Source organism: Oryzias latipes, chromosome 3, assembly GCF_053564925.1.
Source record: "Oryzias latipes strain Hd-rR chromosome 3, Olatipes_Hd-rR_3.1".
Classification (NCBI taxonomy): Eukaryota; Metazoa; Chordata; class Actinopteri; order Beloniformes; family Adrianichthyidae; genus Oryzias; species Oryzias latipes.
In genome coordinates this window covers 22342704-22356153 of record NC_136239.1, presented here as the reverse complement: position 1 = coordinate 22356153, position 13450 = coordinate 22342704, and the positions used below count along the sequence as shown (strand labels likewise).

General features: G+C 44.1%; 1 protein-coding gene across 6 annotated transcripts in view; it reads left to right on the top strand.

The window, feature by feature from the left end:
* The window catches only part of apba2b (amyloid beta (A4) precursor protein-binding, family A, member 2b), a 53487-nt gene that overhangs the window by 21202 nt on the left and 18835 nt on the right, over positions 1 to 13450 (top strand). For 4 of the 6 annotated variants that reach the window (XM_020713654.3, XM_011489564.4, XM_020713649.3 and 1 more), the window contains exons 2-5: positions 1850 to 2335; positions 2485 to 3533; positions 6237 to 6317; positions 7847 to 7886. In XM_020713654.3, the coding sequence (XP_020569313.1) occupies positions 1891 to 2335; positions 2485 to 3533; positions 6237 to 6317; positions 7847 to 7886 (1615 nt within the window). In that variant the 5' untranslated portion in view covers positions 1850 to 1890. Of the gene's footprint in view, positions 1 to 345; positions 450 to 1849; positions 2336 to 2484; positions 3534 to 6236; positions 6318 to 7846; positions 7887 to 13450 lie in introns of all 6 variants that reach the window. The other 2 variants (XM_078944442.1, XM_011489571.4) reach the window with 1 other exon arrangement.

Here is a 13450-nt window from a genome sequence, read left to right as displayed (position 1 = left end):
GAATTATAGAGAGAAAAAAACAACTGGCTATTTACTTGCAAAAATGTCCCTGATGAATGGGTTTGTTTATAGTGAACCACTTTTAAATATATTGGAAATAAAGATGTCTTATTAAACTTTAACATATAATTATTATGGTGGAAGAAATGTAATTTCTAACAACAAAAGAAGGGGTCAAAGGGTATTGGTCCCCAGGGATGCGGTTGCCCCTAGTAACCAAGCCTAACTCTTGACTGTAGGGAATTGGTTAAGGCGGGGCTAAGCTTATTGTGTATGCTGGCTGGGCTGTAACACAGAGGAAGGGAAAGGGAAGGTGGAGTCACAGAGGTGAATGCTGTGTTGCAGTGACTGGGGGAAGGGAGAAGTGAGGAGAAGCATGAAGAAGGTGGGCAGGGGAAAACTCTCCTTCAACAAATGTGGCATTTCTGTGTACTTCATCTCTCATCCAGGTAAGACGGGGAAGCAAAACACAGAAGATTTAAACAGGGGTGCATGCTGGGAAGATTAAAAAAACAGCTTTTATTCAATGTTAAATAATGAGAATCTTGTGTTGTTTAAATATTAATGATATTCAGTGATCAATAATCTTGTGTTGGAGTTATGTCTGTGGCAGACTAACGAGTTTATTACTGGTGATGGAAAAATACAACGACAGTAAAATAACAACCTAAAGAAAGGCAGCAACGAGGTCCCTCTGGGAGTAGTTGTGGATAGCAACTGAATGACACAAGTGGGAGATGACTAAATAGATGACAATCCATAGAGCTGGCACAACAATACACCGTTCAGATGTTATAGGACAGCTACAACAGCAATGATAAAACTGTATCCTGGAAATCCATGCTGTTACCTGTGTAGTAAAGGATTTATTTGTTTTATAAAAGCCACCTGACTGTTTTCTCTTAAGTTTGTGTGGTGAGTGCACATAATTTAACATTTTTGGACTGAATTGGTCCTTTTTTTCTCTCTTTCATCTATTTCAGAGGAAGATCTGAAGGTTTTTGCAAGAGCAACTACATTTATCTTCCTCACTTCAAGGGACAATTTTAAAAAAAAACAAGCTAAGAAAAAAGATACCATAAGAGGAAAGAGAAATTATTCATCCTTCTTGAGAAGCAGATTCTTTGCACATTTGCAGTTGATGTGTCCTAAGTGTTCTTAAATCAAAGTATGAGCATGTTTTAGTAATCTGCATAAGGTTATCATAGAGGCATATCCCATTGATGTCTATGTATATACTTATGTCAGAAAGTAAACTTTTCACCATCATTAAACTTTGGCACAGACTGATTGCAAAAATGTATTATAAATGTTTTGCAATATTCTCTATTTATGACAACTCTGGGGGTGGGGAGGTGAGGGGTTAAAATCTGCATTTTCTTTTATTTTATCGAAGTTGCTATTTGTGCATTATAGGACGTGTTTTTTTAATTTGGTATGTGGGTGGTCCCATGTGTGAACTTAACAAACTCAGTCTGCAAATAACCATAATGCCAATGAAAATTATACATTTTTCTGAAATGTATTGAATCAAATAAGCTGCCAACAAAAACTAATGCAAATTTGAGAATATCCCTAACACTGTGTCATTTATTAAATGTACCTTTAACTGAAATGTTAGCTGATTTTTTTTTTGGCTAAGAAGAAGTCCTTGATAAATCTGCAAAAGGGCTTCTGGTTTGTAAAAACGATTTGTGACCAAGGTCAATGGGTTGTAACACTGTGATAAAGTAGTTTTCCTATTTAGATTTATTATTGTTGAATAAAAATATATGTGGGTGTGTTAATCCAAGCATCTTTCTTTGTTGTTACTCTGAATCTGTGCCCTTTGTCTTCCTCTGTCCCACAGCATAAAGGAACCAACAATGCAAGCCTTGTAAGCTGCCAATTATGGCTCAAAGGAAAAGGCCGGGGAGTTGTGGGGGAAGCAGCATGGCCACTCAAGGTCCAGCTTCCTGTCCTACACCTCGTCATGCAGAGTCATGTGATCTAAAAGCCCTCCCTGCAAGACAACGCCCTCTCCACTACCACAAAGAGTCATGTGACCTGAAAGCTCCCGCTCATTCCTGTAAGGCACAATATTCCTCTCTGAAGCCCCAGGAAGGGGATCACAGTTCCTCTCAAAAAGATGCAGAGGTGGAAGGAAAGCAGTACAGCAACAACGATGCTGACATTGAACTGAAGAATCAGCATCCAGAAACCCCGCCCTTGCCCGAACATAACCATGAAGATCATGACGAGGCCGACTTCCATGGGGGCGCTGATAGTCTTGATGATGACTCCAGCTCTGACTACATCAACAACTCCTCAGACGATGAGGAAGACTATGATGATGGTGAGTTTGACGTCAGTTTTCAAGGGTTCAGTCACACAGTTCTGCTGAAAAGTGTTGGCTAAAAAAATACACAGTGATGATAGCCACTTTCATTTAAATGCAACAAATCCTAAAAAAAAGCAATTGTTTATGATTGTTAAACTCTTTAGGACTGGCAGAGGAGGATGAGGGTGTGACCTATTACATCCGCTACTGTCCAGAGGACGACAGTTACCTAGAGGGAATGGATTGCAGCAGCCAGGGAGAATGCAAGGGTGGCTGTGCCATGCAGCAAAGCAGATCCCACCCCGATGAATGCCAGGAGGCTGTGGAAGAGTGGGGTGAGGAGCAGGAGGAGGCTGACGGCGAGGTTAGAGAAGAAGAGGAGTGGGCGGAAGATGAGGAAGGAGAAGGGGCTGTCAGGGATGAATGGAGAGAAGAGCACGGGGAGGTGACAGAAGGGTGGAGAGACAGAGATGAGGAGGTGCAAGAGGAGTGGAGGGAGGAGAGCCAGGTCAGGCATGAGCAGTGGGTGGGGCGAGAGAGACAAAGGGTGGAGGAGTGGTGTGAGGAGGAGGGGGAGGTTCGCTGTGAGGTGGTGAAACAAGACCCAGATGAACAGATATATAACGGACGGCCAGAACCCATCCTGGACCATCACCACCACCATCGCTATCACCACCAGCCTGACATGCAAGACACCTTACACACCTGTGGAGGTGACAAAGAGGAGGAGCAAGATGCAGAAAGTGAAGAGTACAACCCAAATGAGGAAGAGGACGACGAGGATGGTGAAGAGGAGGAGCGACATGGTCGAGCATACACTGGAGACTACTATGTCCCTGAAGACAATGGCAACTCAGTGGTGGTTTCTTCATATAGTGGCCGTAAAGTCTTAGTGGTCGAAGGGGAAACGGGGGAAGAGGCTGAGGAAGACATTGATCAAATAGTTGCTGAAGTAAAAATGAGTATGAGCATGGGGAGCTTAAGCAGCGGCACTGACCAAAGTCCAGAGGAGTTGGCCCAGGACCCAGCCCCAAGCGTCTACTCTCACTCTAAGCCTGAGGCAGCCCCTTATCCACCTCCTCATCACCGCCATGACAGTCGGCCCAAGTCCCTGAACCTTCCGTCCATGCACCACAACAACCCTGACCTCCAGAGGGGTATCAAGGCACATCTGCGCTCCCCTGAAGACAGACAGAGATGGGCTCAAGAGCAGGTAAAGTTGTTTGATCTTAGAATTGTTGCAAATTTCCGGGAAAGGTTTTACTGTAAGAGATGTGTTACATCATTGTTTCATAGTGCTATCTATTAAAACTAGCATGGTAGGCTAATGAAACAATGATTTCATAAGTGGTTGCATGGTGGTGCAGTGGCCCAAACTAAGTCCTTTCCATGGGGAGTTTGCATGTTCTTCCAGTGCATGCATACTCCAGGTTGAAAAACATTCTTCACAGGTGAATTGGTGAGTCTAAAACTGTCACATGAGTGTGCATGGCTGTATGCCTCTGTGTGACTACATGATGGATTGGCACACTGTCCAGCATGTACCTCGCCTTTGTCCATTAGTGGCTGGGTAGGCTTCAAGAACCACATGACCCCAATCAGGTATAGACAGGTTTAGAAAGTGGATGAACTGGATTTCCTTGTTGTCTCTTGTTTTTAAGAAGATCCACTGTGTAAAGAAAGGCTGTAGTGTACTAAAAATGTATCTAGGGTAAATTGTTTCTATTTATTTATTTTTGCCATTTCATGGCATCTGATATTTTAACAGTCACCAACTTGTGGTTATGGTCATTGTATAAGTTTAACCAATAGCTAGACCTAAGTATAGTGATTACTTAATTATGCAAATGTTATTTTTGGAATGAATTAGCTCATGCTTATAAGAAGCTTTAAAACAACAGGTTTCTTTTCATAGTCCAAAATTGCACTAATCATTTTAAATTGGTGTAGGTGGGATGGAGTGAATGTCACCGTGTTTCAGTTTTTCTGATATTATAGCTGTCGAAGGCTCCAGCAAACAGTGTGGCCCTAAAAATAATGAAGCTTTAATGGCTGAACAGAAGGGACTTTTTTTCTTTATTAGTTTTTAAAAACCTTCCAACTTTTAGTATATTGCATTTTTTGTAACTATTTCATTTTAATTCTGAGCTTTTTCATGTCTAAGATGCAGAGGGAGTTAGTGAAATTACTTTGTATGGGGCACTCAGTTAATGCAAAAATCTGTTGCTTTTCAAAAGATTTTAAATGATAAATGGCATGTACTTTTATAGAGCTTTTCTACCTCTAAAAGCTCACTGTCACAAGCCCCATTCACCCATACACACACACACATATTCACAGACTTATGACGGTGCCTCTCCCATGCAAGGCGCCAACCTCTAACCAGCAGGAGCAGTGAGGGGTTTAGTGTCTTGCCCAAGGACACTTTGACACATGGGCAAACAAGGCGGGCCACCTTCAATCTTGCGATCAGAGGTTGACCACTCTACTCTGCACCACAGCAAAAATGGCAGGGATTTTTTAAACTGTGTTATAGTCACAGGTTTGCATGTGAAAGCAAAAAGTACATAAAAAAACAGACAAACCCAAAAATGTTGTTTTTTGTGTCAATTTAAAGAAGCAACATTCCTTTATTCCTCTTTTTCTTTGTAAATATTGCAGTCAGACACGCTGTTTTGTCTTTATTCAGAAAGTGTTAATTCATTATTAGTATTTAGAACTAAATCTATTCCCATTGTAAAATTAAAAGTCAACATATTAGCCATGCTGCTTGAAACAGAGGTAAATCATTTGCAGCCTTTAACAGTATTAGATCACTGTTTCAAGAGACTCCACAAAATAAGGTACAGATGACACGTTTCGGATCATGCCTGAGAAAACTGGAGACTCACAGTTCATTTGTGTTACCTCAGGATTTAACTGCTGCTTCATGGAAACTAGATGAAGGCAAAAAAACTGCACGCACACACATTCTTCACAAGCAGTGTTACCCTGGTACAACCCCCCCCCCCCCCAACCCCCCACCCCATCTGAATGTCAGATGGTAAAAGAAGAACATCTCATGGGCAGCATCAGATCCACACCTGCTCTGCAGTGTGCGCATGTGCTCATGATTTCACTGCATGTAGCTCGTTTGTAACACAGAACTGGGTCAGGTTATTACCAGATTGCATTGGAAGAATGTGCAGGATACAACAAAGTAGCTGTTAGATGACTCCCAGACGGGCTGATATTATTTTAATCATTTTATCCACTGTAATAAAGTCAGATGTTCTCTACACTCTACCACAGAAGGTTTACAGTGCAGCTGCACTGTAACTCTTAGGTAACATAAGACTATCAAACTAGACCCGACAAGACAACAAGACATGCGTCAAGACATGCTTATGTTTCATGAGTCAGGCATCTATGATAAATTAGAGCTTTTTTAACATGTTGAAACTTTCAAGGTTTGTTTTCATTTTTTTCTCTAAAATTAAAAATGTAAAATAAGAAATAGCAAATATTTTTAATTTTGTTGGATTGCTCTAAATCAAATTTATCTGGTGTTAATTCATAAGAAAATAAACACTTGGATTATAAAAAAATATATTTTCTCTTTTTGCAAATTCTGTACAGTTTTCCTAACTTAACTTTGGATTCTTTCTACAGTAGATTTGTTCTCTACAAAATCACATTTAGCCACCAATTTGATCTCATGCTACATAGTTGTGTATACTTACACTGTTTTACATTGTGTGCTGTTTCATCAAATGTTGCAGAGTCTTTGATTCATATGTTACATTTTATATTGACTATTCAATAACAGATAGCCTCCAAATTCCTGTGAACCCCTCTTGTTCAGATCAAACTCTTCTCTATTTTTGTTCCTATCTTTATTTTTCTTCACCTGCATTTTTGTGTGTTCATCTGCCAGGGCGGCAATGGTGCAGAGCAACCAAGAAAACAGCAGCGATCAGACCTTAATGTTCCTCTGGAGAACAATAATGTGCCAGAGGTAAGATACTTCTGCATATTCTATCACGTCGTCCTCACTGTCCTTTTTTTCTGTTCCTGGGTTGTGTGTCCGTGTGTGTGAGAACACGTGTGATGATCGGAGTAAATGAGCAATTGTGTAATTACAACCACAGCTCATGTCTTGTGCTTACGGCGTGATAGTGCGGTGGTAATTGAGCAGCATGTCTGCTCGTGGTTTTATGAGAGCCATATTTCTCTGAGATGTCAGCGGACGATGATCCACCCACAGCTCATTGTCCTTGAGAGGTGGAGGCTCTCTGACTATGGTGTAAACTGCAAACAAGACTTAGTAGATCCAGCAGGAGTGTGTGTTTTAGCCTCGGGACATCACAAACCCTTTTCCGTCTTTGTATTGTTTTTCTCCACCACCCACTGCAGTGCGAGCGCGAGATATTCTCTCCTTGCACATTTGCTGAACTCAATACATGAAATGTCTGGAGTAGTAGAAGCACAGGAGGGTTGCTGTGTGCATGTTTGACTCAAGGTGTTTCCTGGTTTCTGCAAATATTTGCATCAACTTTACAGATGATTAGTAATCATTGTCTATCATGAGCCAAGAGTCTAATTTTAAAGGAGTTAATTGACTTTAACATATTCTCTTAAATGTGGACATAAACATGGTTTAAATGTGAAAATCCAAATTCTCTAATTTTTCTGTCTTTATTAAAACAAAAATATTCTACTGAATCAACTAAATTCTTAATGCTACATTTATACTGCTCTCAGATTCCGCATTCCAAACTCTAGCGTTCACACGTAGCTAAGCGCATCAGTTAAAGCAGGTCGAACTCTGACCAATCAGGGACTCTGTTTTGGTAGTGACGTATCGATGGCGTCCCTTTTTAGTTCACCGAAATGTCAACTGTTTGAAAATTAATCATGGAGGATGACACCAAGTCTTACATATATAGGAATAGAGTTGTGAAAGAAAAAGTCTGGTGCAATATTTGCAGGATTTGTACTGCTTTGACATTTCGGACCAAGCCTCTGTTGACTGGAGGTGGCAAACATGCGCTAATAAACAGTTGCAAAAAAAAAAAGAACAACAGACCTCTCCCTGCTTGTCCAACGTGAACACCATGGACTAAATGCACTTTAAAAAAAACATCTTTAGTGTGGTTTTAAATGCATGTCCGGTGCATCTGTAGCTTTATTCTAAGGTTTGTTTACAGAAAGGTAGTGTGATATTAAAATATTGTTATGAAACTACTAAATACCCCCAAATTACCCCAAATTGAGTCATTTGTGACAGGAAGCAGTCAGACAATAAAAGACAGATTTTTCAGGATGTGCAGTGGGCCAAAGACTCATTTAAACGCATCTGGCAAGGTTTGACCCAACCCATAACTGATTAAATATTCTTTTAGAATTCAATTTCCTTTTTGCTTCAAATCAATTTACATCTTTTGAATGAGGTTTGCTTGCTGTAAGAATCAGCCCCAACAAAACTCCCGAAAAGGAAAAAGTTACTCATTTCTGTTTGTGTTGTGTCTTCTGTCTGTTTTGCAGCCAACAAAGAAAGTTGCATCTTTCCCCAGCTTTGTGGATGGTAAGTTTGTTTTTCTTTGCAGCTGCATGGTAATAAACAACATGATAATAGTTACCTGGAACATTTACAACTTTCATGATATGCAAACAAATATGTGAAGGGCTTAGGTCAGGGGTCGGCAACCTTTTTTACTCAAAGAGCCATTTGGGACCGCCCCTAATGAAAAGAAAGCACCCAGAGCCACAACCCGTTTTGACATCATTATATATATTATGCATGTATATATTATATCAAGGGTGCTCATTACGTCGATCTTCAAGGACATGAGTGTAGATCGCGGGCCAGAAAAGATAAAAAAAAGTACTTCTTAAAAATCCACCAGCCAATCAAAATCCTCACTGAGAAGTAAGGGACTTGATTGACACGTAGATTGGGCAATCGGACATCGTCTGAAGCATACATCACTGCAAATGCACATTGTGTTCTTAAAAGGATGATACCGCGGTCGCGTTGGGAGGAGCCACCAGCTGAAGTTATGGTCTGATCGCTGCATGGAGCAATGTGTTTATCAATGCATGGTAGAAACTGAGAATGTGGAGAGATCAGGTTTATTATTTTGAAGAGTTCTACTTGGTAATCATGTTTCCATGTTTGAGTTCATAAAATCATCCCAGGGAAAGTCTCTGCTTCAACTCCTGCAGTAAAAGCTGCATCTCAATCTGACGCCGTGTTTGCATCTCTCTGACAGAGTTTGAAGCCAAAGCCCCTCCTCCGCCTCTTTACCTGCTTTTCCTCTCTACCTGTTCACATCCTGAGAACAGCTGAGAGTTGGTTTCCCCGCGCTCCTCAGTGTGTCCTACACAGAGAGCGCAAAATACGATAGTCGGGGCGCTCCAGCGCAGCATAAGGATGAAAGACCCGGATGCAGGTTATAGCTGGGATAGAGCGGGTTAAGCAAATGAATGGAAGAAGGCGGCCCGCTGAAGAAATATTCAATATTGTACACATTTTATTATTAGTCTGAGCTATCTTTTATTTAGAAAAATCTTTTATTTTGCTAAATCAGTCCAGTGCGAAAAAAAACATCAACAAAAGTTATGTTGGGCGGTTTTTGGCTGGGTCTGGTGGTTTTCAGATGACTTTTGGGCTGGAAAACTGTGACTCTATCTGGCACCACTGGCGCGAACTCTCAGTCTGTCATCAGCGAGTTGCTCTCTGCCCCGCAGCACGTCAAGTTCCCGGCAGAAGATCACTCCGGACCGCGTGTGTCCTCCTGCTATCAGCTCTGCAGTTCTCGTCCGATAAATACGAGCTCATTTAGGAAGCTGGTTTTGACGTGGTACGCGCTTCGTACGGAGCCAGCAGATGAACAAGCTAAAATAAAATTTAATTATTATAAAATACTCATTATTTTCCAAAGTCACAGGGAGCCACAACAAAAGGATGAAAGAGCCACATGTGGCTCCGGAGCCATGGGTGGCCGACCCCTGGCTTAGGTGCTGCTTTTTGCTCTGAAGTAGTGTCACAGTATAGATCTAGACAGAAACAGTGGGGTGAAAAATGTATTTTGCTGTCACAGATTTTGCAAGTTGTCTAACTTAAAAAAATGAGAAAGGTCTGTAAAGATCATCACAAAGACACTTCAACTCTAGCCGTAGTCGAATATTAAACAAAAAAAAATCCAGGAAATCACATTGTATGGTTTCAAATGAATTTATTTGAATAATGGTGCAGGAAACATGTATATTAGCATAAACCAACAAACAAGAATGGATTAATGAGAAGAAAAAACTGTTGGAGCAATTATTAGAAAAAGAAATAAAGAGGCCATCTGAATGATCCAGTGGATGATCCAGAGATTTTCATGTGGTCAACCAAAATAGAACTCTTTGGTTTAATCGCCACTTATCGTGTTTTGAGAGAGAACGAAACTCAGTTGCATTTCAAGAACACCATGCCTATTGTGAAGGCTGGGGATGAATGGGGCCATGTATTGTGAAATATTTAGCAAAACCACATTCCATCATGGGAACATGATCATGGTTACCTAGAACACTGATGTGGGATTTTGGTTGGATCTTCCAGCATGGAAATGATCCCAAACACATAACCCAGGCAGCGAAAGAGTGGCTATGTTAAAAAAAAACATTTCAAGCTTCTGGAGTGGTCTAACCAGTATCTGGACCTCAGTCCAATAGAGAATCTGTGCAGGGATTTGAAAGTCCTTTTGACCTAGTGACAGCCCCAAAACACCACAGCTCTTTTTTTTTTTTTTTTTTTTTTTTTTTTTTTTTTTTTTTTTTTTTTTTTTAACTTGTCCTGTCCAACAGCTAGGCAAACAGATGAGAGCTGAAGGCCTCTTGTGTTGGACATATTTTATTTTAACAAGAGGGGTTATTCATCTTCAGACAAACCAAAGGTATGTCTGAATAAACCCCTTTTGTAATTGAGGCCAAAATTTATTAATTTCAATCATGTTTGAAAATCTTTGGTGTTGGACCGGACGGAAAAGGAAAGAGGGGAAGAAGAGAGAGGGACGTTAGAGAGAGGGGGGGGTAGGAGGGTGATAATAGGAGGGGAAGGGGGGTAAGACCATGAAGCAGCATAGAGCAGACAGGTTTACTGGTTGTTTATCGTTACGGTACGGTTCAAATGTAGTACAAAAAGGGCGGGGCCTGTTCACACACACTCAAATATTATCAACACACCTGCTAGCCACAAAAATGTCCACATGTCAACATGCACACAAAACAGATAGTGTTCACGAACGCATACCTATGCCTTTAAACCAACTAGTGTGAAATCTTTCATTCATTCAATCATGCAAACTATTAGTGCAAAGGTGAGCTAACACCTGTGCTCAGGTGAGTGTTTATGTTCTTCTAAAATGGATGGTGGAATGTGAAAAGAAGGAGGAGGAGCGCCCAGCCACCCCCACACCCATACCCCCGCCGCAGCAGCAGCGGCAGCCGGAATTCCCCCAACGCCACACGGGAACAGGCAGGGAACAACCGCCCCCCGGGCGACCAAGACCGCCACCCAGGCCAGGGCCAGCCGGACCGCCGCGAGGCCCCCAGAGCCAAAGAGCAGGGAGGCGCAGAGGGAAAGAGAGCGCCGCCCCAGCCCAGCCAGGAAAGCAGCCCCCCGCCGCGCCGGAAGAGCCCAACGCAGGGCCCCACCGGAGAGGGACGCCCACAGCCCCAGACGAGCACCCCACCACCACCCAGGAGTTCCGGGCATCCCCCCGCCCCGACCCCAGGTACGAGCCAGGACCCCCCAAGGGAGACCCGCTCCGCACTCCAGGCAGCCACCCACCCGGCCCACGGTTGGTCCAGGTAGGAGCAAGGCAGGGGCCGCCGCCCCCGCCCAGGAGGGGGGAACCCCGGGGAAAAAAGGGCGGCCCACAAGGGATGTTATAAATATGGCCCGACCAGGCTCGGCCATGTTGGAAGTTTGGCGGGGCCCAGCGCCCAGGGGCAAGGACCAGGACCCACCCCCCAGGGACACGAACACCCCCGGCTCAGGTGTAATATGAACCCCCCCACCGTGCGGAGAGAGCACCGCCGGGCCCAGGGAGCCGGCACCCAAGGGACACGGCCGCCATCGCCAAGGGGCCCGCACCCCCCACCAGGGAAGGGGTAGGGGACAGATGGACCCAGGTCCCACCTTCCTTGTAAAATGTGTGTGCGTGTATGGGTGTTTGAGAGGGTGTTTGTGTGCATGTGTGTGTGTTTATGTTTGAATGTATATATTGAAGGGGGAGGGGTGTGTGTACTAAGGGGGGTGCAGTTAAAATTGGCGAGTAGGGCACTAAGGGGACATCTCCTGATTACTCACAGTGATGTCCCCTCACCCTCCACACCAAGGGGCCCTAAATGTCTAAGGTGCGGTTAAAATTGGCGGGTAGGGTGCCAGGAGGACATCTGCTGCTTGCTTGCAGTGATGTCCAAGCACCCCCCCTACCAAGGACCCTACATGTCTAAGGTGCAAATAAAACCGAAAGAGGGGGGGCCCACTCCATACGGCAACCATAGGAGGGGGGCCACTCCCAAGTAGCCCCCCCCCCAAGGCGCATCGCAGGCTAGACCCCCCACCCCCTCACCCTAATATGAGGTTATATAAGGAAGGGGGTAAGTTGGGGACAGCTGGTAGACTGTCCCCCGGTGGTCAAACAGCCGTCCCCCAGCCCACCCCCAGCAAACGGGCCAGGGCCACCCAGCCCAGGGGCCCACCCCCGGAGGCGCCGACACCCCAGGCCCGGCACCACCCACCCCACACAGAGAGAGAGGAGCCAGAAAGCGTCGCCCCCCCCCGGAGCAAGCCCAGGCCCCCACCCCCAGACGCCGGCCCTAGAAGAGCTCTGGTCAGGCCTCGACGGGACCGAGGAGGCCAACCGGCCGAGGCAACCACTGATTGCCTCAGCGGAGACCCCGACCCGCTAGCCCCCCCGACCCGTACTAATAATGGGCCCCCCCTCCCCCCCAGAACGCCCCCCCCACAGGACAGGGCCAACAAGCCCCCCACCCCACCCCACCCCAGACCCCGCAGCCGAAGCGGGTGACACCCAGAGCGGTGGTCCCGTCCCGTCCCAGAGCCAGGGAAGGGCCGATCCCAGCCCCAGAAAACACACACACAGATGAACAAGCTAAAATAAAATTTAATTATTATAAAATACTCATTATTTTCCAAAGTCACAGGGAGCCACAACAAAAGGATGAAAGAGCCACATGTGGCTCCGGAGCCATGGGTGGCCGACCCCTGGCTTAGGTGCTGCTTTTTGCTCTGAAGTAGTGTCACAGTATAGATCTAGACAGAAACAGTGGGGTGAAAAATGTATTTTGCTGTCACAGATTTTGCAAGTTGTCTAACTTAAAAAAATGAGAAAGGTCTGTAAAGATCATCACAAAGACACTTCAACTCTAGCCGTAGTCGAATATTAAACAAAAAAAAATCCAGGAAATCACATTGTATGGTTTCAAATGAATTTATTTGAATAATGGTGCAGGAAACATGTATATTAGCATAAACCAACAAACAAGAATGGATTAATGAGAAGAAAAAACTGTTGGAGCAATTATTAGAAAAAGAAATAAAGAGGCCATCTGAATGATCCAGTGGATGATCCAGAGATTTTCATGTGGTCAACCAAAATAGAACTCTTTGGTTTAATCGCCACTTATCGTGTTTTGAGAGAGAACGAAACTCAGTTGCATTTCAAGAACACCATGCCTATTGTGAAGGCTGGGGATGAATGGGGCCATGTATTGTGAAATATTTAGCAAAACCACATTCCATCATGGGAACATGATCATGGTTACCTAGAACACTGATGTGGGATTTTGGTTGGATCTTCCAGCATGGAAATGATCCCAAACACATAACCCAGGCAGCGAAAGAGTGGCTATGTTAAAAAAAAACATTTCAAGCTTCTGGAGTGGTCTAACCAGTATCTGGACCTCAGTCCAATAGAGAATCTGTGCAGGGATTTGAAAGTCCTTTTGACCTAGTGACAGCCCCAAAACACCACAGCTCTTGAGCGAATGGACCGAAATAGCAGCTGCAGTGCAAACCCAGTGAAGATCTACAGGGAATGTTTGACCTCCGTCATTGACAACCAGGGTGGC